Here is a 25,705-nt window from a genome sequence, read left to right on the forward strand (position 1 = left end):
TTTGTTTGAAGTTCAACTTTAATTGCAAATTTCATAAACATTTATGTATAAAATAAAACTTATTACATCGTTTTTATGTGACGCTAGTACGTACACAGCGCAAAATAAGATAAAATATATAAAATAGTGCGAGCACTAATTTCGTTGCCAGGTTTACACTAGAATACAAATAGTAAAATAATTAAATAAATATCCCTCAATGTTTTTTTTGGAAACAGTTTTTGAATAAAATATACTTTTTTCTCTACAAACTAAACCCTCTTAAAGATATTTACTCAGCTCTGGCTGGTTTTAAAAATCCTGTTTTTCATAAGCTTTCAATCATAACAATTTATGGCTTTCAATTGCTCCAGACAGAGTAAAAAGTTGCAATTTGCTCAACGGATTAAAACTGTGGCGCATCTTGAAAACCAAAAATCAATGATTATTAAAAAACAGATGACCTAAACAGGATATGTTCATTGCCCTAAACTGGCAGTCAAGATTTCAAAATTAAATGTTTAAGAGCTGAAAAAAATGCTTGGAAACACTGGATAAACATAATAAAACTGGAATCAGACACTGGGATATTTAAATGCAATAGAAAACTGGTACAATACATTATGGTGGGTAGTTACAATGAGCTCCAGCTAATACGGGGGGGGGGGGGGCAGGGGTCCATAAAAGTTTTAAATAAAGAACTCGAAAATATTGCAAGAGCTTTGAGTTTGGAATGTTAGTTTTTATGCCGTTTTTCCGCCATGATTCTTACATAACGATGGACAAGCTTATAAGAAAACATTACTCAAGAGCAGGGAAAAAGCTAGGAATGGCATTAAGGTTGTTTCATTTACCCCTTACCAGATCCGCCCGGATCTAGTAAACTGAAATAATTCTACGATAGCGAGTTTGATAACAACAAGCCACTTAGAATTTGAATCACAATCAGCAGGAAATATTTGGGTTTTAATTTTTAGGATTACACTTATGATATTCCCGGATTGGACTGCTTAGAGGTTTTATTTCCCCTTTATGGCGGAAAACCACTTCCCTGAACAAATTTTAAAGTATGACGGTCGCGCATATTATGACCTTAAGATTTACAAACAGAAGATTGGACCAGAATTCAAGTCATCCCCTGAATAACGGATATGCAGTCCAGATAGTTCCTGGTGTCAGGGTTATATCTATCACAGAGTTAGATGATGTTTAAATATTTAATAAAAGAGCATTGTTAACTCTTCTCCATCACGGTTATCAAACCGTGGATAACAAGAATATTAATTAAGTGTCTTTCCAAGATCCACTGATCAGAGGCGTCTTTACAGGTTCCTATCACGTGACTGTATTCATCACAGAGAATTCTCCAGTGTATTTCTAGCTGCAGTTCTGTCCCTTCAGCCCCGGGTTCATTTACAGCCCGGAGAAAAGAATCCTGTCAAAACTATTGTCTCTGACAGATCAAGCAAAGTTAGGAAAACTGTTGACCTCTCCAAGGTCGGAGATTGGAATTCCACCAACACTGAATGCAATCTTTAGCTTCATCCTAGGGAAAAGGCTTAAGTTAACACACACAAAAAAAAACAAGAAGGGGGAAGGAAGGGGGCAGGGAAAACTGGTCTAGTGAACTCGTGGTAAAGTAAATCTTTTCCCAACTTTTGAACAAAATTACAACACTATAGAATCCCTGATATTTACATTGCAACCCTAGGGATGCAATCTAATTATTTGCATATTTTTCTGTCAAGAAGTTGCGGGTTTACAACTCCGAAAACATTAATTAGATTTGATTTCTTAACTCAAAAATATGTGTTACAGAACTAAATAGATTTTACAGTTTTTAAACCCTAAAAAATGGTAGATTTTGAGGTAAATTAAAATATTATGGTTTGTTAAGAAGTGGAAAAATCTCCTTTTATTATTATCCCGAAAAAGTAGATGTACACAATTTTATTGTCTTTTGAGATGAAAATGCGCAATATTAAATTACTATTTGAGATCGATGGTGAAACTAAATTACCTGAGAACTGCGTTGCTAGGATTATTAACAACCATCTGTTGAGTAACTGATCCTCCTGACGGGATTGTAGATGATGATGGAGGATCCAACTGCAGCTGCATGGATTTCGGTACAGCAGCCTAAAATCAAAACTTCCATAGACAAAATATTTTCATAACGAGCTCAGTCGATTCCCTTTCTTCCCTAGCGGTTTAATTTAAGTCCTTCATTTTGATAGTTTACACAATATATATCAAGTTCAGTTGATGTGGCTAAATACAATCCCAGCCAAACGTATAAGATTAAAGAATGATAAATAACTGCCTTTAATTTAACCGAAAGATAAACAGTTAAATATTTTACCTGGAAAACAAAGTTGAGAATAGGTTGCGGAGTAAGGTTGTGTGCATACAGTAAGATCGATGATGCACCCGGAGAACCTGAACCCGGAAACGTGAACTGGACCCGGAGACCATGTTTCTCATAAGCTGTGATTGGAAGAACCTGAGAGGACGGGGTAGCGAGGGACAATGTATCCACACCGTTAAGAAGGCCGTCTAAACCTAAGGGCATACTGCTTGGTCCTAAGGATGTTAGATCAGGACCTCCTAAACTATCCAGGAGGTTTAAGGAGTTACTGTTCTGCATGGCAGTTACTGAAGGTACCAGATTAAGGCCTAATATATCGTCTAATGAGTTTGAAGAGGGAGCTCCACCAATATCTAGTCCTCCTCCTAGGAGAGTCTGACCACCTACAGGCGCTGAGAGATCAAGGTCGAGAAGTTCAAGTAGAGGATTCTTCTCTTGAACTCCATTATGTTGGGGACCTACTCCATTCACCTAAATTTTAAGATATTAAGGATCGAATTGATCACTAAATTAGCATGTAGCAAATTTATCTTTCATTATTTCTTATATTATTTGTTCCTTTTAACCTTCTTAAATAGTGATGTAGATAATGATTATAAATACTAATCTATTTGGTTGATTTACCATCCTTTCAACTACTTAATCTAACTTTTACAGATCACAAACTAACCTTTGGCATTGGAGTTGTCGGTGAATCTTCCAATCTGTCCTTTTCCTTTTCCATCGGCGGCATTGGTTCAAGCAGTTTTGATCTTAATCCTGACTGACTCCTGAAACAAGTTAAATCAACTAAATGGTTTTAGTTTAGAGAATTAACAAAAATAACATTCTTTGGACTCTGTTAACAGGTCAAAATATTTTACTTCTTTCCAACCTATCAAGTCAAACTTATTTACAAAAATACTGGGCAGCGCCCATCTTCTAAATTACAATTGTGAACATGTTCTATTTATATACATAAAAACACCGTGGATTTTTAAAGTTTTCAAAAATTGAATTATGTTAAGAGACAAATTTTTAAAAATTCGATCATCGATAACCCTGTGGTCACGCGAGGTCCCACAAAAATCTGGGCCGCATCGGTTTAGCTGTATTGACGTTTATTGGATACAAAAAACAAACACCCAGACAGACAGACAAGCAAAGTATATATTTAGATAATTTTACTGTTTGAGGTCGAAATCTATTTTAGTCCATTCCGAAAAATTATGATGTCCAGTTTATTAATCAGAAATAATATTGCAAAATCTAGATCATGGCAAACCTATTAGTTTTCCGATTAAATACAAAAAAAATTTCAACGTGCTTTTTTCTACTATTTCAGCCATATTTGGTTCTATTTTACCTGAAAAGTTGACCCAATTCTACTCCTCGCTGCTGAAGGTCAATGTCTATATTGGTTCCAAAACTATCGATGGTAGATTGAATTTCCTGAACATAAAATCAAATAATTTCCAAATCTAAAACCATTGCATTGAGAATCTATTACTCAATTCAATTTAATTTAATTCATGAAGCTAGGGAGGTGTCCAATAGCTCCTTGACCAATGGGGGGCATGCTATCGAAAAGTTTAACTTTTGCGTTCAGAATTTAATTTTAAATAATAAAAAACTTTTACGAATGTTAAATATAAATCACAAGAGCAAACATTCGAAAGATAACAATTTAAAGCATGTTTTACGCATTTTAACTTGACAAATTCTAAAAATATAGTTTTATTTATTTATTATTGATTTCTTCCTGAATGACTGAATTGAATCTGGTGGATAGTTTAGCTAGGGAGAGTAGAGCGTATTGTTTAGTTACTACGGAGATGGATGAGGAGGAGAGAAGAACCTGGAACCAGGAGACAACACGTCCTTCACTTACAGACTCACCTCCACCTACAACCTCATCACACCTCTCTGAAATATAAGATTTTGACAATCTTAACCCTGGGACCCCTCTCCTAACGTTTTTTGGAGATGACTCAAAAGATAAAGGTCTGAGGCTGTTCAATTTTTAAAACGTTTCAATCTAACGCATGCCCTTACTTTACGCTGAAATCGGGGCTATTAAACCTAGTACCTACTGCCCGAGTCCTCAGGCATACTGCCTGAATGCCTTATTTTACCTTTACCAGATTATATCTATCTTTAGATCTACAGACCTACTTCCAGTCATGGGATTTCGACATTTTATTGCTCTTTAAAAAGCTTTGAATAAAGGAAGGAGATTCAAAAATATTTTTGCAGATTCTAATTTGCCGTGTCAAGGACTTTACAAAGCTGTACTCTTTATAAAATTTTGCACATTTTTTGCTGAATAACATGATAATGCGATATCTATTTGAAATTTTGCACCCCCCACCCCCACCCCCAAGACCATTTTGGGTAAAGGAGACGTCAGCCTGAATCGAGTTAAAAAGCTTTTTTTTGTGTGATATAATTCGTTCCTATGGTGTTCTCTTACTAAGTCTTATTTTTTTCAAGATTACCTTTTCAATTTTCATAAACCGTTAATATATTTTTTAATCTAGATTTTGAAATAAAACTGGCCGCGTAGCTAATCTAAATATAAATTTAACTTGTCTGTCTGTTTGTTTGTATTCAATAACGTCAAAACGGCTGAACCGATCGGGCCCAAATTTTGTGTGGAAACTCACGTGACCCCAGGGAAGGTTTATGAATGATCAAAATTTTAAAAATCCGTGTTTGAAAGTTTTTTTTTTGTAAAATTTTGAAAATAAGCGGAAAAATATTATAAAATCCGCAAACTTTTATTGTTTTTGTTTTATACTGTACAAAGAGAAGATGCTCACAGATAAAGCCACAGTTAAAAGTTGAAATAGAAGATGGGCGCTAAAAGCCTAGTATAAGTAGATTTTAATATATTAAAAAACTTACCCAGCAAATAATTTCCGTACTCTCCGATACACCAGCACCCAACCTATATGGCAATCAATCAATCAATCTATCAATCAATCTAGCATTATCTCATTCAAATAAAAACAGAATCCCCCCCTCCAAAATTTGTTAAGTTTATTTTATGAGATAATAAGGCATGTGAACTACCGGGCACATACCTGTGTCAAGGGTTGGAACTCACTGCAATGTTTGATTTCCATCAATGCTTTCCAGGCCAGGTGTACGGTGTACCTCTGTAAAGTACAATTTATGCTATATGTATATTATACACGTGCACTGTACAGAAAAAATTTTTAAGAAGGGTTTTAATTGGGGAAAATAAATGATTTCTAGGGAAAATCCATTTTTGGGTAAGATTAGAAAAAACGTTCCATTTTGATGTCCAATTTTTCTTTTTTCCTCCACAAATCATCAAAAATTATTTTTTTATTCTGCATACAATACACCCCTGTCTTTTTAAATGAATTGATATTGATTTCCTACCTGCTGTTCTGGACTACTGCTGATAATCTGTATTGTATTGAAGACGACATCATCACGAACCATATTCCCGCTCTCCTCCAACACCTTCACGATTGTATCAATGTGCCACCGCCGGTTCGGAGAATACTGATCCGCCGCTAGCATCATATTACTAGAGCAGGACTGTTTGAAGTCAGGATCCGCTGTGTGAAGAAACTGGATCAGGTCCTTGCTCATCAGCTCGATATTCGTGGAGTTAATGAGCGCAAAGCAGAGTTCCATCGCGCGCTTCTTTATTGTAACATCCGGGTCCTTGAGACAGTCGAGGATTGTTGCTCGATGTCGCTGAACAGCCGCGTGATCGACAGCAACGGTCTTGAGAAGGGTGTTGAGGGCGACATAACGTATGTTTTTGTCGTTGTTAAGAAGAAATCGACCGAGAATATTAACCGCAAGTACTCTGAAATAATTCAAATAAAAATAAAACAATTTTAAATTTCTAAAAACAATGCTAAAAGAATGAATGTTCAATATTTATTGGAATACCTGAGTCCTGATTCTGAATCAATATCCATGATTGAAAGAACGGTTTCGTATAGAATAGCATTTCCTACGTTTTTACTCGTCTCTGTGTTTGTTGCAACCTGGACATGATTTTACGAATTACGATAAATCGCTAAAATGCTGTTATCTCATCTTAAAAGAGCAAAATATCCGGAACACCATTTGTAACCGAATCTTGTAAGTTTTATCTAGTTTATTACTTATTATTGTTGTTTGTATTATTACCTGTGCTAAAATATCGTTCATAGTTTCTGATGTACTCGGATCATTCCTACCCAGTATCCTCAGAAGTTTCAGAACCTACAATATATTCACTACAAATTGTCATTAAACAAAAAAAAATTGAATCATATTGTAAGGTGAATAAAATTCATTCATATCCGAAAATCTTCTCGGATTTATAAAATGGTTCGGATTTATAAAATGGTCTAAACGAAATATTAAAATAATTGAGCCCTTTAAGTCTAATCTACGTATAGTCTGTTTTGTGTCCAATAAACGCCAAAACGGCAAAAACCGATCAGGCCAACCTTACATTGAAAAAGATGTTGGAATTAAAATATTTGTCTCGAAAATAATTCGATGAAAACAGGTAAATCTGCCATTTTTTTATTTATTATACTAAAAGAAAAAATAGCGACTTGCATTTAGAAGCTACAATTGTTGACAAAAAGCCAAGTAATACAAAATAATAGTTTACACACAGATTACGGATTAAAATGAAAGCTAACCTTAATTTGCAGAAACGGATCTGATATCCCGGAAACATCATGTTCAGGAGAATACCCAGACATTATCAAGTTCTTAATATATTCAGATACAATGCTCAATATAATTCAGGATTAAGTAAAAAAAATGATTTCAGTTTTCTTGACAAAAGAACCTTCCAGACAGTCTGTTTACCTTCAGTATTCTGACAAGGTTTGGGACAACACGTTTAAAATGATCTAGGGTATCCGGAGATCTCTCAGTTAGCTCCGTGATCAGAACTATCCCTGTGATCAGGACTCCGTGATTCTTCTCAGAGAGAAGTGACCTAAACAATGAAGATGGGTTGTTTGTTTGTTAGTTGTTACTGATTTTTTTCGTTCACTTGATGGCTTTATTCCCTTTTTAGCTTCGTTACAATATTGATCGGCCCTCGTTAAAAAAATATTTTTTTTATTGCTCTCCTCGAATAATTGGAAAATCTGCAAACAAATTGATCCTTACATTTTATACTGAAAAGATTCAGTAAAAATTCACAATATTTCTTGTAGAGTAAAACAGGGGTATATATAATATTTTTGAAAAATCATTCCCAACACCCCTATAAGCAAATTTTTTCCCCGTAGGTCACTCTTAAAACTCTGAGAATGATTCGACTCTCGGGGGGTGGGGGGGAATTCTTCAAAATATGCCACTTGAATAAATGTGGACGGTTAGTTTCACCTTGTGACGGGAATAAACATTTCCATAAGTTCTGGAACCTTCTTGATTATTCTGTATGCACACAGAGCTGCCTTTTTCCTGGAAATATCAAACATTTTCAGTATTCCAAGTTTTGGAGGATTATCCAGCATTCACTGTACACGCAATATCCGCACAAAATTAAAATTATTATTATATATAAGATCATAAAACATGATTTGATAACTTGATTTTAACCTTGAATGATTCTTAGCTTTTTGGAAGAGAAAATGATTTAAGAAAACAAGTACACAAAGTAAATGTTAATTCAGCCGTTTTAGTAGTTCTTTTTTTCAGTGTTTCGGATCCGGATCCGGATCCGTATCATTTGGTCGGATCCGGATCCGTATCAGGAAACGTTGATAAGGATCCGGGTAGCGCCAAAAATTAACCAAAACCATGGAATAAATAAATCAAAATGGTTCGTAAATGTATTATTTACATGACGAAAATTTTTCAAAATTATCTTTAATAATTTAATGTTTACATTTATATAATAGTGATGACGACATTTTTAACTTTAGGATTACTATAGTTCATAAATTATAACCTTGCATAACATTTAATAGGGAAAATCCGATTCACAGAATCAAGTTACCTCGGATCCGGACCCGTATCAGGATCCGGATCCATCATCACGGATGCGGATCCGCGGATCCGGATCCGAATCAAAATGATATGGATCCGAAACACTGCTTTTTTTAACAGGCCGAATCAGTGATCTAACTTCTGCTGAAAGTTCTAATTGCTGAAGATTGAAGATACCTTATGTATGCATTTGAAGATTTGATCAACTTCTCAACTTCTGGAGCAAGATCTCGAGCCATATCTCCGGAGGCTATTGAACCAAGAGTACACAAAGCTAAACCCTGAGTAAGAAAGCCTTATTAATTATCTCCTCAAATCCTTGAATGTCTAAACTTTATTTAATGAGATCTTTATTAGAACGATAAATTTGTTCGTTTCGACAACAATGGGCTTTAATGCCATATTTTCTTACATGTAATTGTAAACTGCCTTTTCAAAGCAAAATAAAAACCGTTCATTGGTTAATTTTATTCTAAATAGATTTAGAACTATCTAACCTGAACAAATTGTGTGCTACTGTTCAAATCTGTCTTGATGCAGTGAATGAGAAGAATATTTACGTCATGCTTCTCGTCCAAGAGCAGCATAGCGCCCAGGTAGCCTATCCTCTTGTCCGTGAACTTATGACTGGCGCAGAGCTTGAGACACTCCATCTGACCGAAGTGAGCAGGGTATCCCAGCATGTGAATGTAGAGAAGTTTAGCAATATTTCGACATCTCCACATTGTGTCCTCTTCTCTTATAGCGTGGCGTATATACGCACACTCCTGCGTAGAAATATATGGTTTCCGTTTAGTAGTTGACTTTTTATTATACTTGATTTTAAGCATTCATTATTAGCTCCAACCCCATATTGTTCCTCATTTTACAATTTTGATTTATCTAAATTCTCATTCGCTTCTATATTAATCATTAACCCCATTATGATGTCCTTGAAATAGAAATTCGTTATTTATTAGGTTTGTTAACCTATTTAAGAAGTTAGTTCCCCTCTCCCCTTACCAATTTTTGTAATTGTTAAATGATTAAACTTTACTTTAAGTGAATGATTTTCTGACCTTATTTATGACAGCCCTCTCTTCTGCGGCAGTTCGGGCAGCCCTGATTTGACGAATAAGGTCGCGCAGGCGCATCGGAGTCGGCATTTTAACCCTATTAAAAAATCATGGATTAAAAACAAGCAAATTATTGATGATTGAAAAAAAAATTATCACATTTTTGGGTAACAATTACGATATTGTAGAGGAACGTTTGTGAGAAAGCAAAAGAAGTAGAACTAGGTTTAGCAAGTTCGACTATATTCCTGTTCTGGTTTATGTTGATTTAACCAGTAAAATGGAAGAGATTGAGCTAAACTAGACACCTATTTCATTAATTTACATGCTCTAAAATCAGACATTTAATAAGAGATTTAATTCAGAACTTTTCTACAGAAATGAAAATTTTCATGAACAAAATTTTGACACAAATAAATATTGGGATAATGAAAACCTGTCGACAGCATCTGTGACCATCTGTCGAGCATTGTTGATAAGGTCGACAACCTTCGCAGTGTCAGCCATGTTTATAGTTCCCCTCGGGGGTTTCTCGGAGAATCTGAAATAAGTATAGAATGTTAATTATTCATTTGAAAAAATAACATTGAAAAAAAACGCACAAAAACATTTTAGCAAATTCTTGGAGAACGATTTTAAGGCCCCATCCCCTCCCCCACTCATGTCAATTTTGAACATGGATCTCATATTTGTATAATCGATCATGTGGCCGCAGGATAAAAAAAAAAACAAATCACATTGAGATAAATACCAGAAAAACCTAGTCCTAACCCTAAGTAATACAAAAGTAAACAGCTGGCGTAGGTCCGATATTGCAGTAGGTCGGAAAGTTGATAAGTCGGAAGTTCAGTAGGGGGATGTTGCGTATAGACGATGTGACATTACCAAGAATAACACAAAACAAAACGCAAATAACATCGAGATAAAAAGAATCAAAAATAAGGTTTAGATTTAAATTTTATCCATGAAGCTTCAGTGAAATCAGTAGGGTCTGTCCTAGTATACGATTTTTGGACCCCCCCGAGCCCCCCCCCCCTCCTATCAATTTTGTACATGACCATTTATTTTTCAGCAAATTTATTACTATTTATTTTTTTGTTATTTAGGGTTAGGTTAGGTTAAGATACTTTCTGGGCCGAGCGCTGCGGCTAGGATGGGCTAGGGGGCCGAGCGCTGCGGCCACGGGTTAGGTAAGTTAAGACACTTTCTGGGCCGAGCGCTGCGGCTAGGATGGGCTAGGGGGGCCAAGCGCTGCGGCCACGGGTTAGGTTAAGTTAAGAAACTAAAAAAACAATTTCTTAGACGTTCTACCATAGGTAGAACCATAGTCACACTATGGTTATGCTTTACCAGAGTAGTGTAGATAGATAGATACGACCTTTAGTTGTACCTATGGTAACATGAATTAGAAATCGGCCTCTTGTCAGACCCATGTACAAAATTGATAGGAGGGGGGGGGTCCAAAAATCGTATACTAGGAGATTACCAATCAGTATTTACACAACCGAAAAAAACCTAAGTTACACCAATGCTAGAAACAGCCGGGTCTGGAGATGACGTTTGAAAATTACAGAACCAAAATGAATCAATCGATGAGAATTATCAAATAAAACAAAATACTGGGTCCGTCCTAGTATACGATTAATTCTCGGACACATCACTTCACAAGAAAAGAACTAAAATATCCTTCGGTTAAGAAAAAGGTAATATAATTCTGTACGCGTATGTTGAATGTATGGCTTTCTCTGCATGAATAGTAAGCTGCAGGATTTAGGTTTGGTCTAAAGAGATGTCGTCTTCACGTTGTCCTTCATGCGGTGCCGTATAAACTGACCTAGATGCTTCTAACCTAGAGGTTTTCTAACCTAAATATCGAGTAGTTTGGACGTGTTTTAGGTTGGTTTGGTTGAAAAAAGCTTTAGGTCCGTTTGGCATCCTTTTAGAATTATAGGTTTTCCGACCTAAGATTAAGATATACAGGGTGTCCCACGAAACGACAACAAGACGACTTGAAAGTTGTCTTTGGTATTTGAATTTATTTGTGACATTTAGTATTCTATCTACTTTAACATGTATGATTCTTGAAACAACTATCACATAATTCAAGTCGTCCTGCACTGTCATGTTTCGTGGGACACCCTGTATTTTAGGTCGGTTTACCAGGAAGTTTAAGTTGTGTACTCAGAGGCGTAAATAAGGATTCTGTATAGGGGGGGGGGGGGAATTTGTATTATGTGGCGCGCTTCCGATTTTTGTTTTACCACCCTAGCTAGAAAAATATCATGATGTACAGGGTGTCCCACATCATATTAGACCGTCAACGGGTCCAAATTGCGATTTTCGGGACTGATAAGAAAATTTAATTAGAATGAATCAATTTGAAAAATAACAAGGCTTATATAAGAATATTCTTGCGGAAAATGATAAGTTTTTCGAGTATTAAGGGTTTATTTTGTCGTTATAAGGATTAGAGATAATCTAATATGATATGGGACGCTCTGTATATCAAATTATTGGTTATAGTTAGGTTTGATTTGCTTTTTCCACTCATTTCTGGCATTTACAAACTCCATCAATAAACGACGTTTATTGGATGAAAACGCAATTAATAGCTTCGGAAATGGGAGCGAGTAGACCGAGTCCTACCTATAGCACCACGCAGTGTTAGACCAAAAGGGTTAACTAACCCTTAACTAATAATTTTTTTGGTTATGAGCTGGATGGTTTCTAGTCAGTACAACTAAACTTTTTATTAGGAATTTTTTAAACTCAATTTTGAAGAAATTTCTATCGGGAATATTGAGCAAATCAATTTTTAAAATATTGTAAAAATCAAATATGCATTTTAAGGTATAAACACAAACACATCTTCAGTTTCAAGACTTAAAATTAGCAGCTTTATTTTGCGATATTTTTTGAACCGTTAATGGCAGGGTTCCAACATTTTTTGAGTTGATCCTTACCAGTTTTAAATGTTTTACCAATAAATCAAAGCCTTCAGTGAACTGTACGACTGTTTCAGAAATGCATAAAACGGTTTTTTTGAGGAATGCTCAACACTCGTCGGGATCGTCTGCCACTGAGATATTCACATTTCAATGTTAATGCACTATTCAATAGAACTGTGGAGGAGTACTGCACAATAACTTAATTTCACCCCAGAAATAATAAATCCAGTACTTGTATATAAGTACGGTTTAAATAAATTTTTTAGTGATGCTACGGTGATAACCAGATAATAATGGATTAGAAAGACGACATTATAGCAATACTATAAGTGTATTTGATGGTGGACCCTTATAAAATTACTTATTTTTGTGAAATGGGTCTTTTTACACTGCAAAATTGCTGTGTTTTGTCATCATTAAATTTTTTTAAGTTAAAACTTGATTCTAAAAGTCCTCTTACTAAATTCCAGAGTTTTCTGGTTATCACTGTATATTGATCAGACTAATAGCCGATTGGATTAATTGGATTGACGTACAATTGAACTAAAGTCAACTATTCACAAACTGGGTTTTAGTCTATTAATACATAATTAAGTTCATTATCTATAAATGAACGTTAGTCCAATTGATATGACACCGTTTTAGGGGGAAGTGAACTGTATTTTATACAGAGCGTCCCATATCATATTAGATTATCTCCAATATTTAACGCCAAAATACGTACATAATAATCGAAAAATCTAGCATTTACTGCCAAAAAAAAATTTCAATTAGCCTTATTAAATTTTTCAAAATGATTAATTCTTCTTAAATTTTCTGATTTGTCCCACAAATCGTACTTTAGACCTATTGACTCGGTCTAATTTGATGTGGGACACCCTGTAGGTTGGGAAGTGGTAAAAACTAAATATTGTACGTTGAAAAGTAATTTCAGATTTCATAAAATGTTTTAGGTCGGGAGAATGGTAAGAACTGAATATAGTTGAAAACCTGATAAGTTAAAAAGTTTATTACACTCATTACACTTTACAATTACATTACATGTTTTAGGTTGGGAAGTGAATACTGAATACTACTGAAGTGAATACTGAATACTACTGAAGTGAATACTGAATACTACTGAAGTGAATACTGAATACTCGAGGTTGGGAAGTGAATATACCGAATACTACTGAAGTCAATACTGAATACTCGAGGTTGGGAAGTGAATATACCGAATACTACTGAAGTCAATACTGAATACTCTAGGTTGGGAAGTGAATATACCGAATACTACTGAAGTGAATACTGAATACTCTATAGGTTGGGAAGTGAATATACTGAATACTACTGAAGAGAATACTGAACACTCAAGGTTGGGAAGTGAATATACTGAATACTACTGAAGTGAATACTGAATACTCTATAGGTTGGGAAGTGAATATACTGAATACTACTGAAGTGAATACTGAATACTCTATAGGTTGGGAAGTGAATATACTGAATACTACTGAAGAGAATACTGAATACTCTAGGTTGGGAAGTGAATATACTGAATACTACTGAAGTGAATACTGAATACTCTAGGTTGGGAAGAAGTTGGAACTGTATACTTTAGGTTTGAACTGGGTAAAAAATGAATAATCTTAAGTTAAAATTTGTTTTAACTAAAATTTATAGGTTTAAAAGTGTAGGGAGTGTAGGTTTAAGGTAAAAGACTTGTTTACACCTCCCCTCATATTCGATATGCTATGTTGGAAAGAGAATGAAACTGAACGCAAGGGGTTTTACATTTTTGTTAAACCTAATCCTAAATTGCAATAGGTTTTATGAAAAGATGATGAACCCGATGTGTTTAATCAAAAACTACATAACAGCATAAATTGATCATACTGATTCTGAACAGCTGGGAACATACGTCGATTATCTGAAACATTATCACAGAAACAGAAAACATAACAAAAAATACATGTTTCCATTAACAACAAATACATAACATACAGAAACAAATATCAAATAAGCTTGTTAGTTCATTTATTAATCGAAAACAAATATTAAATTTCCAGAAGAACGACACGCACAGTAGGATCAGATTTAAATAAATAAACAAGAAAGTAAAAAAATAATAATAAAAAGAATTAGAGATAAGTAGAAAACACAAAGATTAATGGGTGGGAGGGATTTTCTCCGAATTCTTCAAACAGCAGACACATGTAAATTCAATTAACCGCTACTGTTTGTCTACTTGTAAACTTGTAATTTAAAATAGCCTTGTTATTACTGAAGGGCATCATTCAAAGTTTTTAGGCTTTTTAAGTCTTCACAAGAATCTGAGATGCAAATCCGTTTCCAAATTTACATGCTAGACAGGTTTGATTTTATTATACGAAGCAAAATTTTTCAAATCGTTATGGTTAAAATCTATGATCAGAGTAAAAATATTGCTGTGTGCGAAAAATAACTAGTCTAGCATGTAATTTTTAAATAGGATTTGCATCTCAGATTCTTGCAAAGCCTTTAAAAAGCCTGAAAACTTTTTTAAGAACATATCTTAAAACGATGCCCCTCAGTAATTGTTAGGTAACAAAGCACTTTAACTGAACAGTCGTCTTATTGTATTGATATAATGGCCGACCAACTGCAGTTGAAGGAATTGACTGTGCTAGATATTTAGGGAGAATATTATTCTAATAAGACATAATTTCTTTGTGTGTCTAATCAAAATAAATAAATTTGTGCTTATTAACCATGTAATGAAGGGAGAATACGAAAAATAAAACATCGTAATTTTAAAAATATGAAGAACAAGTTTTGAAAATTAATAAAAGAAAAAAAGAAGTCCTGCAAGTTGCTGAATTTAAGATTATCATGTTTTGTTCTCAAAGACTGTAACATAAAACTGTTATGCTCAAAACACAATATTTGAAAAGAAAATCTTAAGAAAAAGAAAAAAGGTACATGATAAAAAGACAGTAGTTTTTTCAGCCAATTCATTGATTTACACAAACTTAGTTAAGTAGATCATTGAACTTGTATATTGTACACTACAGTGTTGTACAATAATCAAGCCATAGTTTTCAATCAGTTTAGAGGATTCTTGAACGACAGAAAGATACATTTAGCTTAGACGAAAACCATTTTACACTGTACACTGTACACTGTACAGTATATACCATGTACAGATGACAGAGTACACTGTAAAGTTTACGATATGATATCAACACACTAGTACATTGAACATATTTTTTATATAATAGATTGTTTTAATACATATAAAACTATTCTAAATGTACAAAGATTTATTATATTACACACATGGCGTTTAAACATACATAATTACTGTACAGAGTACATAAAGCAAGATCATTAACATTGATAAAAATTAAACAAAAAAGTTGATTGTGTAATAATCTGTTTGGTGTACACTGAAACGTGAATAAAAATGAAAGTGAATTAAATAAAAATGAATGTTTTTAACAAAAATAAATAGAATATAAGCATGAGTGAATGGACACAAATTAAGAATGTAACGCATGGCAAATAGTGTCCAAATAAGTAAAAAATAAACAACCCGCTAAATTTTGAATAAGGTCGAAGAAACCTGATAATATAAAATTCATTTTCGCGCTAATTTTAATATTCTGTTTGTGTTAAAGAATAGGGTTCAAAGGGTAAGGTAAGGTTACCTAGTAATAACTACTCAGAAAGATGTTTCTACTATAAATTTAAACAAAGTTTGGATACCTACTGTATTATACAAAATTTCAGGTTCTTAATGTTCGATCAGTCTTCTCAACTCCTGAAATATAAATAAATACATATATGTATTATATAAATATAAATAAATATAATAAATGTTCTGTTGGGTTTGTTTCTGTATCCGCAAATCGTAAAAACGGCTGGAGTGATTGGGTCCAATTTTTTTTCTGGCAAATTATATGCCAATCAAAACAGAAAAATCTAGGAAATAATTTATTTTTTTAGTGTACGAGGAACAATTTGTTTAATTACTATAAAAAAGGGGACAAAGCGTCCTAAAAGTAAAGTATTATTAGGACCCTTCTTAAATTGAGAAGGAATACTTTAAAACTAACATCCTGGAATTTATGAACCATTCCTATCTTCAACAGAATATCATGAACCCATCATGGTAACAAAATAGCTTACGGTCTGACAGTACACCTTCAACCCTCCTTACCTTAATCAGGAAACTTTTATTCTTTAACCATCCTTACCTTAGACAGGAAACCTTGGATTCTCCTAAAATCTAATAGGAACCCCTAGATCCTTCTAATTACTCCAAAGGGAGAATCTTGATCCTCCTAAACTCCAAAAGGAGACCCTGGATCCACCTGAACTCCAAAAGGAGACCCTGGATTCTCCTGAACTCAAAAAGGAGACCCTGGATGGTCATAAACTACAAAGGGAGACCCTCGATCCTTACAAACTCCTAAATGAGACCCTGGATCCTCCTAAACTCTAGAAGGAGACCCTGGATCCTCCTAAACTCTAGCTGGAGACCCTGGATCATCCTAAACTCTAGAAGGAGACCCTGGATCCTCCTAAACTCTAGCAGGAGACCCTGGATCCTCCTGAACTCTAGAAGGAGACCCTGGATCCTCCTAAACTCTAGAAGGAGACCCTGGATCCTCCTAAACTCTAGAAGGAGACCCTGGATCCTCCTAAACTCTAGAAGGAGACCCTGGATCCTTCTAACTCCAAAAGGAGACCCTGGATCCTCCTAAACTCTAGAAGGAGACCCTGGATCCTCCTAAACTATAGAAGGAGACCCTGGATCCTCCTAAACTCCAAATGGAGCCTCCTGAACCCCGAACCAACTATTTCAATACCTGAAGTAATAGTACCCTCCTGCCAGAAACATGGCCAGCCCGACACAGAAGGGAAGGATCGTCTCCTTCATGTTCTGCTTCCTTGACACCCAGGCCTCGCTCTCCTTCATCTTCTCCTAAATCAGAAATACAATTTAAATCACAAATTCTCTTGAGAATCAACAAAATCCGAAAACAATATTAACAGGCATTTTAGAGCCTAACAACTATTATAAACCCAGAGATAAGAGAGTAACATAAATCTATTTAAAACTAGAATATGCGATATTTTCCACAACAGGTTCCATTGTGTACAACTGGAGTACACGACCAATAAACAGACGTCTGTATTCAGGGATATTTAAGGATCCTTTGGATACGAAATACAAAACCTTCAAAAATAGTCTAAATTCACAAAATTTATGTTTTATGTTAAAAGTTGAAGTATTTATTAAAAAATTTGTAAATTTGCAACAAATAGCCGTTAGATGGCAGTCAAAAAACCTTTCATGGAACTGTAGCATGGCGTACCGGGGCACTATAGGCCTGCTTCTCCTATCCATGCAGAGCTTATGAGCAGTACATGTGTTAGTCTGTGTATAAACCCCAATCCTTAAATGAGGTGTGTCTTATCCTTTCTTGAACCCTAGATGGGACCAAACCATCCAAATCAATAAAATATAATGTTTAACCTGTATTTTCCTCAGCTTTTCTTCAGTATTCGCTCTCTCATCTTCCTTCTTTCGTCTTCGCAATTCCATTTCCCTGTATATTAATTTGTTAAGTTTTTTTAATACTGTTCTACCTTCCCATCTAAGTAAAGATTTCCGTTTTTAATAAAAATGGGTAAAATAAAGGATTTTTTGGGGTGACCGTTTAAAAAAGGAAAGAAAAAACTTGCCAGAAGATGTCAATTTCCCCTGTAAACCTGCGAAAGTTCCCCCCCAATTTAAATTCTTAAAATCTTCTACCTCTTAAACTTTGGCTTTATCCATTCCGATTAAAATATTTGAAATGAAGATTAAAATATTCAGTTATATTTCCAGTTTGATTAGAAAATAATCTCAAAACTCTCACCTTTTCCTCTCTTCTAGTTTATTATTGTTTAGAATACATTTAGCTGGGGAATCCATGGCAGCTGGAGTAGAGGGAGAACTAGGATCAGAACTTGGCTCTGAATCTAGACTCACTGAACAGTTTTAAATAAATTAGAATTTAGAACATAAGAAATTCAAGAAGAGTTACTAACGAAGGATGAGACTTCATAGACGACTGTACAGAATTTAAACTGCCTGTTTCCTTACATTCATTATTCCCTGCAACTGTAAACTTGTTTATTTTTTGCCAAATCATTATATAAGCCAAAAAAGGCTACATTTAAGGCAGAACACTTGAAATCGTCGTATCTAAAGAGTTTCAAGTCGTCTTCACAGTCTAACCCTTAGTAGGTAACCCAGTAGGTACAGAGTTTAGTGTCTAAGCTAAGGATTTACTGGTGTTTGTTCAATGTAGATTGTATATTGTCTTTTTTTAAGGAAAGCAGACAGTCTAGAATCAAGGCTGTTGGTTAAATAAGTCCATGAATTGTTAAACATGCATAATATCAATCCATGTTCGGTTTGAAAACATTCTCATGACATACAAATAAGCTGAATTAGCACTAACCTACTCCGTTAACGACGGAGTACACAAACTCCGCATCTCCGTTGACAAGAGACTCAAGAGTAGCTGGAATACTGGAGAACGGATCATCTATCTTCTTCTCTACACCTTTCTCCTGGTAAACAAATATCAATACAAAGAATAACTGAACGCAGTTTTCGCTCAACTTTCCAGCAATAATCTTTTAGCGGTAAAATTTAACAAATAATTTTCTTGCATATTATCAGCCATCAAAGGGACAGTGCTCCTAATATAAGTGACCCTCCATAAAAAGATGTCAATGTCCGTTTTATAACGGTACCCTTGAAACATTTATCTGCTCAGTAATATAAAGGATATAGCAGTTTTTATAGCTTTAAGAGGTATTTATTTTGTATTTTTTTTCTCCCCTGCAGTAGAAATGCGCAAATCTAGAGAAAATTGAAAATAATTTGCTTTCAATCTTTTAGACTTTGATATAAACATTGATCAAACAAAGGTTTTCATGATACCGTTGTGAATTCAATTTGACAAATACTTCCCTTGCATATAATTGGCGAAAATTGGGACCGTATCAAACATTGGGTCCAAGCCAAGTCCCACACACAATTCTATTCAGTTCTAGCGGTTTATATTTAAAACAGGAATTAAATATGTTTGCGTTCTGCGCAAACACTTCTAATTAAAGGGTTTCTTCGCTAAATCTGACAAAATGAATGTCTTACAGGGGGGGAGGGGTTAATTGACTTTTTTTGGAAAAGTATCAAAAAGAATGACAAAATAGCCCTTTTGATGTCCAATTTTTCATTCCCCACCCCCCACAAAAAAAAAAAAAAAAAAATACGCTAGGGGGGGGGGGGGGGGGGGGGTACCTGTAATGATTCTGAACGAGGAGGAGGAAGAGGAGGCGGTGCTTCATCATCACTAGAACTAGAACTGATGAGCTCCGAGCCAGGATCAGATAAATCTAGTTGACTGCTGATTAATCCACTCTGTCGAGCTCCCTATCAATCAATCAATCAATCAATCAATCAATCAATCAGGCTTTTTGAGACACCCTATGACCACATCAAAATCTCATCATGACTTATACTAATATGAGATTTGAATAGGGATTTACAATTCGCGAATGAAGCTATTTAGTCATTTTAATGACAAAATCATTTCAAGATAAACTCCAAAATAAGTTTTTCATCGTAATCAATATGGCGCAAATCAAGTCAGTTAAACATTTGATGAGGAACAATAAATTTTTTTTTCGCAATTTTTTGCTCGCAACGGCTTTATTAAAAAGTCCACAAGTCACTTCTCAGGTCGCGACCACATGGGTCAATATTCAATAATATCAAAACTAACAACTCTTGTATTGGATACCCTTTAATCCTGATTTCTTTATCACTTATCCACTATTGACACTTTTGATTTTATGCTTAATCCTCTCTTTCGGATTTCCTTGCTGGATTACAGCCAATGAGAGATCTCTCATTGATTGAGCGTGCAAAATTTCAAAATTTCTAGACTTCTGATGGGCTGTTCGAGTTCTGCAATCAACATTGATCGGTTGAATTCTATAAAATTTCCAATAAACAAAATAAAGCTTAGATAATTTAGAGATGAACAAAAAGCGGAGATAAAGCATCTCTCATAATACTTTACATTTTATTTTTATGCTTAAATCTGTTAAATTTTTAATGAAATCATTATAATAAATTAAGAAAAATGTTTCTCATTTCTTAATTTTTTTTTGGAAATCAGGGAAATTTATGTTTATGCTGATTTTTAAAATTACAATTGAAAGTTCAAAGTCCCTCGTTTTTGAACCAGTAATACGCAATACGCACCATGACGTCACATAGTACACATTTGTTTCGGAAACTGAATAAAGATATTCATTCATGGTCGGAAAAAAACTCAAGTAAGTTTATAACGTTTAGGATGAAAAATCGTGGAAATCTTATTCAGGCAAACTTATGAAAGATTAAAGTCTGAATTGAAGTACTTTGTAAAAACACTAACTATTACATTGACAATATTTATTCTAAAATCTCCCCCCCCCCCTCCCTCCCTCTGACTAAATAATAATGTTTATAATATTGAAGGTTCCGGAATTTCCAAGAATCGAGCATTTAATCCGATTTCTAAGAATTTAAAGAACTCATTTTTTATTTAGTAAAATAAAATTTTGCCGGGCCTTCAAATTTTTTTGCCGTGCCTTCAAAGCGTATGTCAACTGACTCACGGGCCCCGTTTACCCAGCATGGCCCTCCGGACGGATGTCAAAGATTTGTCCAATTTAACGTAACAAAATTAAAATTAAATAATATTTTATCAATGTCAAAGCTGCTTCAAACATAAAACATTTAGTTAATGTTAAGTAAATTTTATTGTGAATTATATTTAGAATAATGTAGATAAAGCTCTATGTTCACAATTTGAATTGAGTTCATCAATAGAAACAACAATTATCAACCAAAGACAACAATTACTAACCGAATACTAGAACTACCAAACAATGACTACAATTATCAACCAAAGACCAAAATTACAAACCTATAACAACAATTACCAACAAAAGACAACTATTATTACCCCATGACAACAATTAACAACCTAAGACAACAATTACCAACCTAAGATTACACTTCAGGAAAAAAATATGAGCATTCATTGGGTTTGGGGAAAAAAATTAAGGAAAAAGGAAAAGAGGGAAGGGGAAAAGGGAAGGGAAAAGGAAGAGAAAATGGGAAAGAGGGAAGGGAAAAGGGGGATAGGGAAGGGAAGAGGGGAAGAGGGAAGGGAAAAGAAGAGGGGAAGGAAAAAGGGGAAGAGGCAAGGGAAAAGGGGCAAGAGGGAAGGGAAAAGGGAAGAGGTGACGAGAAAAGGAAAAAGGGGGAAGGGAAGGGAAAAGGGGGAAGAAAGAAGGGAAAAGAGGAAAGAGGGAAGGCAAAGGGGGAACCCCCCCCCCCGCAACAAAATTCTTCGAAGTTTTCGCGGGCTTCAGAAACCTCTAAAATACACCTGTTTTTTAAGACGTGGAGTAAGAGAAAAAATATGATTCTGAAAAGCGGAGAGGGCCAATAATATGAGTCTCACAACTAATATACACCCCTGTACAATTACTAACCAAAACAACAATTACCAACCAACGACAACAAATAACAACCTCAGACAACAATTATCAAATAAAGACAACAATTACTAACCGAATACGAACTACCAACAGCTATGACTACCATTACCAACCAAAGACCACAATTACAAGCCTAAAAACCAATTAGCAATCTATAAAAAAAATTATCAACCTAATTTAAGAATTACCAACCCAAGGCAACAATTAACTTAAGACCAACCAAACAATTACCAACCTGAGACTACAATTACCTACCAAAACAACAATTACCAATCAAACAGAACAATTACCAACCTAAGACCACAATTACCATTACCAACCTAAGACCACAATTAACAATAACCAACCAAAGACAACATTTACTGACTTAAAACTACCTGTCTTTAACTATCAGTTTAGATCTGTACATTTTTGTTTTTGAGATCCTAGTTCATAAAAGTTAGAAAATCTAATTTCATTTGGCAAGTTCCATAGGATTGGACATTTGTAGCGGCACCATCTGCAAAACTTTAATCCAAAATTGCTTTTAAAATTAGGTTTAAAAGCGTCGTCTGCGGACGGTAAAATATATTGCGTTCTTTAGTGTCAAATACCAAGTACAGAAGAGAAAACGCAAAAGGTGAAAAATTTAAATAAAAAATTACCTCAATTATAGATAAATACGTGAACTTTAGCTGGTCCTCCGTCTGTATCAAACCCATCCTACATTAAATTGTCCATAATCGTTGAAAAATTTACGATTTAAATCAACAGATCAGAGAACTGATACTTGTAAATGTAGAATTTTCGTCGGTCGGATCTGAAAATTTATTATTTAAAACAATTTTGAGCAATGGCACTTGGTTGGGGTTATTAGGAACGCTTTAACCCAGCTTGTACAGCAGAAGAAAAATATTTTTGTCCCTGTACATTCATTTGAGTTTAAAGTTCAGCTTGTCTTCGAAACCTTGAAAACTATCAACATTTTTCTCTTACTTTTTCACGTTGATAAACTAGTTCTGAACTAACCTGTAAGTTCTCATATTGAGGAGGGTTTGCTTGATATTAACACTATCAGGACCCTCCGTCTCAGCTCTTAGTAGACACGAGTCCACCAGGATAAATGACCCTGACCGCCCGATACCTGAATTATCCCAAGGTCAAACTTTGGGTAACCTGTAATGTCATAAATGGTAAAACTTGATTCCTTGATTTTAGGAGAATTAAAATAAGCAGAAATTGAGTAATTTGTCTCAAAAATTACAATTTTAATGATGTAAAATGGTTGAAATTGAAAAGAGTTATTTGTAATGTATGACCACTCTCTATCATGATTTTAACGTTACGCCTTGGAAAGATATTTTAAATCCACGAATATATAAAGTCTATTTTTTTTTTTGGAGAAAATTACTTACAAATATTAAGAATCTAGAAAACATTTAAACAGACTAATAAAAATAATAATAATAAATAGATAGTAATGATATGTCGGAGGGAAAAAGGTGCAAAACTATGGGATATCTCCTGATGTTTAAACAGACTAATAAAAATAATAATAATAGATAGATAGTAATGATATGTCGGAGGGAAAAAGGTGCAAAACTATGGGATATCGCCTGATGTTTAAAAATACAATGAAAACAATTTTTCCACTTTTTTTCTTTTAATTACAAAACTTGGCTAAAGAATTTATAATTTGCGACTATTTCTAGTTCATTGACATAACTCGTGAAGTACTTGACCGATTTGCCTCAAATTTTGATTGGGAAACTGGGTATAAAAGATCTTCGCTTCGCTTCTGAGCTTCGTTTAAAAATTCAAAATGTGGGTTCCAAAGCTAGTATTGCATAGAACTATGGGAAATTTTTGATAAACAAAGACACCATCCTTATTTATTTCTTACAAGCTGAAGGGCCCGGCGTTGCCCGTGGGAAAAAAATTTGAAAAAAATCTATAGAAGAATATACTGACCTGCAGAACAGTGTACAATAGCGGGGCCAACATCTTGCTCCAGACTACCAGAATCACGTACAGCACCTGTACAGTTTAAGTACAGTGTATTGTGTTTACAAGCTACGTTAGATTACATATGGTTCAGTAAATAATACAAATGCTACCACTTCGTTTTTTAAGGTCTGGAAGTCCCTGCATTAAATTAAATATTCTTAGTTTGTTTAACAAATTGTGGGGGATACATTTCTTCACGAAATTAAAATAGATGATTGAGGTGTTTGAGGGCGCTCCCCCGATGGCGGTCTAGGTTCTCCAACCTGGGGTGGGGGGGGGCTTTCATATCTTTCCTGATACTCCTGAATTCGCTGCCAGGGAATAAATGAAAAGGCACAGAACTGTGAATATGCATTATGCAGTTCCTTGTTGTTTATTTTTCATCAAATCCTTCAAGCTGACATATTCCACTTAGAATATTGGATAAATGCATTTAAGCAAATAAGTTCATATTTATGAATCCTAGTTTATTCGTGAAAGATTGGAGCAGAATGTTTATTTTTATTAGAACATTCAATTAAAAGTTGTTTTTACATGAAAATGTATTAGAACCGGGAAAATATTAATAACTCTAAAAATGTATCAAGAGAGGTAGAAACTAAGTCTAGAAATTCATGAGTATAGAATCTAAGCTATCAAATCTAGAAATTGATGAGGAGAGGTTAAAACTAGAGAAATTATCAAACGAGACCTAGTGATTAGCCTAAAAACTCTTGAAAGGTTCAGGAGAGGTAAAAACTAACCTAAAAACTCTAGAAATGTCTCGGGAGAGGTAGAAATGTATCAAAAGAGGTAGAATCTAACCGAAAAACTCAATAAATGTACCATGAAAGGTAGAATCAAACATAAGAACTCCAGAAATGTACCAGGAGAGGTAAAACCTAACCTGAGACTCTAGAAATGTATCAAGAGAGGTTAAAACAAACCCAAGAACTCTAGAAATGTATCAGGAGAGATAGAAACTAACAACATAAGAACCCTAGAAATGTATCAGGAGAGGTAGAAACTAACTTAAGAACTCTAGAAATGTATCAGAAGAAGTAGAAACTAACAACATAAGAACCTTGGAAATGTATCAGAAGAGGTAGACACTAACTTAAGAACTCTAGAAATGTATCAGAAGAGGTCAAACCTAATCTGAGACTCTAGAAATGTATCAATAGAGGTAAAAAAAAACAAAGAATCCTAGAAATGTATCAGAAGAGGTAGAAACTAACAACATAAGAACCCTAGAAATGTATCAGGAGATGTACAAACTCTAGAAATTATCAAGAGAGGAAAACACTTACCCAAGAACTCTAGTAATGTATCGGGATAGATAAAAACTAACCTAAGAACCCTAGAAATGTACAGGAGATGTACAAACTCTAGAAATTATCAGGAGAGGTAGAAACTAACCTAAGAACTCTAGTAATGTATCGGGAGAGGTAGAAACTAACCTAAGAACTTAGTAATGTATCAGGAGAGGTAGGAACAAACCTAAGAACTCTAGAAATGTATCAGGAGAGGTAGGAACTAACCTAAGAACTCTAGAAATGTATCAGGAGAGGTAGAAACTAACCTAAGAACTCTAGTAATGTATCAGGAGAGGTAGGAACTAACCTAAGAACTCTAGAAATGTATCAGGAGAGGTAGAAACTAACCTAAGAACTCTAGTAATGTATCAGGAGAGGTAGGAACTAACCTAAGAACTCTAGAAATGTATCAGGAGAGGTAGAAACTAACCTAAGAACTCTAGAAATGTATCAGGAGAGGTAGGAACTAACCTAAGAACTCTAGAAATGTATCAGGAGAGGTAGAAACTAACCTAAGAACTCTAG

General features: G+C 34.7%; 2 protein-coding genes across 4 annotated transcripts in view; both read right to left on the reverse strand.

Annotated features, from left to right (window-relative positions):
- On the reverse strand, positions 1 to 9,930 carry LOC111714445 (AP-1 complex subunit gamma-1). Of its 3 annotated transcripts, none has more exons than XR_002767983.1 (19): positions 9,809 to 9,930; positions 9,376 to 9,469; positions 8,815 to 9,084; positions 8,495 to 8,598; positions 7,712 to 7,789; positions 7,184 to 7,316; positions 7,012 to 7,083; positions 6,506 to 6,580; positions 6,263 to 6,360; positions 5,738 to 6,176; positions 5,413 to 5,487; positions 5,234 to 5,276; positions 4,089 to 4,252; positions 3,693 to 3,778; positions 3,018 to 3,117; positions 2,342 to 2,818; positions 2,000 to 2,118; positions 444 to 1,525; positions 1 to 285 (listed from the first exon to the last, which is right to left on the reverse strand). XR_002767983.1 is itself a non-coding variant. In XM_023489552.1 (18 exons), exons 1-18 carry the CDS (start codon positions 9,877 to 9,879, stop codon positions 1,441 to 1,443), a joined length of 2,583 nt encoding a protein of 860 aa, XP_023345320.1. In that variant the 5' UTR covers positions 9,880 to 9,930; the 3' UTR covers positions 1 to 1,440. The 3 variants fall into 3 exon arrangements, 1 of the variants encoding a protein (XP_023345320.1); XR_002767982.1 differs by having other exon boundaries at positions 1 to 300; XM_023489552.1 differs by having other exon boundaries at positions 1 to 1,525.
- Positions 9,931 to 14,316: 4,386 nt separating this feature from the next.
- The window catches only part of LOC111714409 (tyrosine-protein phosphatase non-receptor type 2), a gene marked incomplete in the record, with an annotated part of 13,986 nt that continues 2,597 nt past the window's right edge, over positions 14,317 to 25,705 (reverse strand). Inside the window, 10 exon segments of the mRNA XM_023489513.1 lie at positions 14,317 to 14,961; positions 16,044 to 16,098; positions 17,150 to 17,265; positions 17,821 to 17,893; positions 18,206 to 18,317; positions 18,794 to 18,905; positions 19,642 to 19,773; positions 22,544 to 22,601; positions 22,908 to 23,022; positions 23,850 to 23,915. Of these exon segments, the coding sequence (XP_023345281.1) occupies positions 16,092 to 16,098; positions 17,150 to 17,265; positions 17,821 to 17,893; positions 18,206 to 18,317; positions 18,794 to 18,905; positions 19,642 to 19,773; positions 22,544 to 22,601; positions 22,908 to 23,022; positions 23,850 to 23,915 (791 nt within the window).

This window comes from Eurytemora carolleeae, unplaced genomic scaffold, assembly GCF_000591075.1.
Source record: "Eurytemora carolleeae unplaced genomic scaffold, Eaff_2.0 scaffold165, whole genome shotgun sequence".
In the NCBI taxonomy this organism is placed as follows: Eukaryota; Metazoa; Arthropoda; class Copepoda; order Calanoida; family Temoridae; genus Eurytemora; species Eurytemora carolleeae.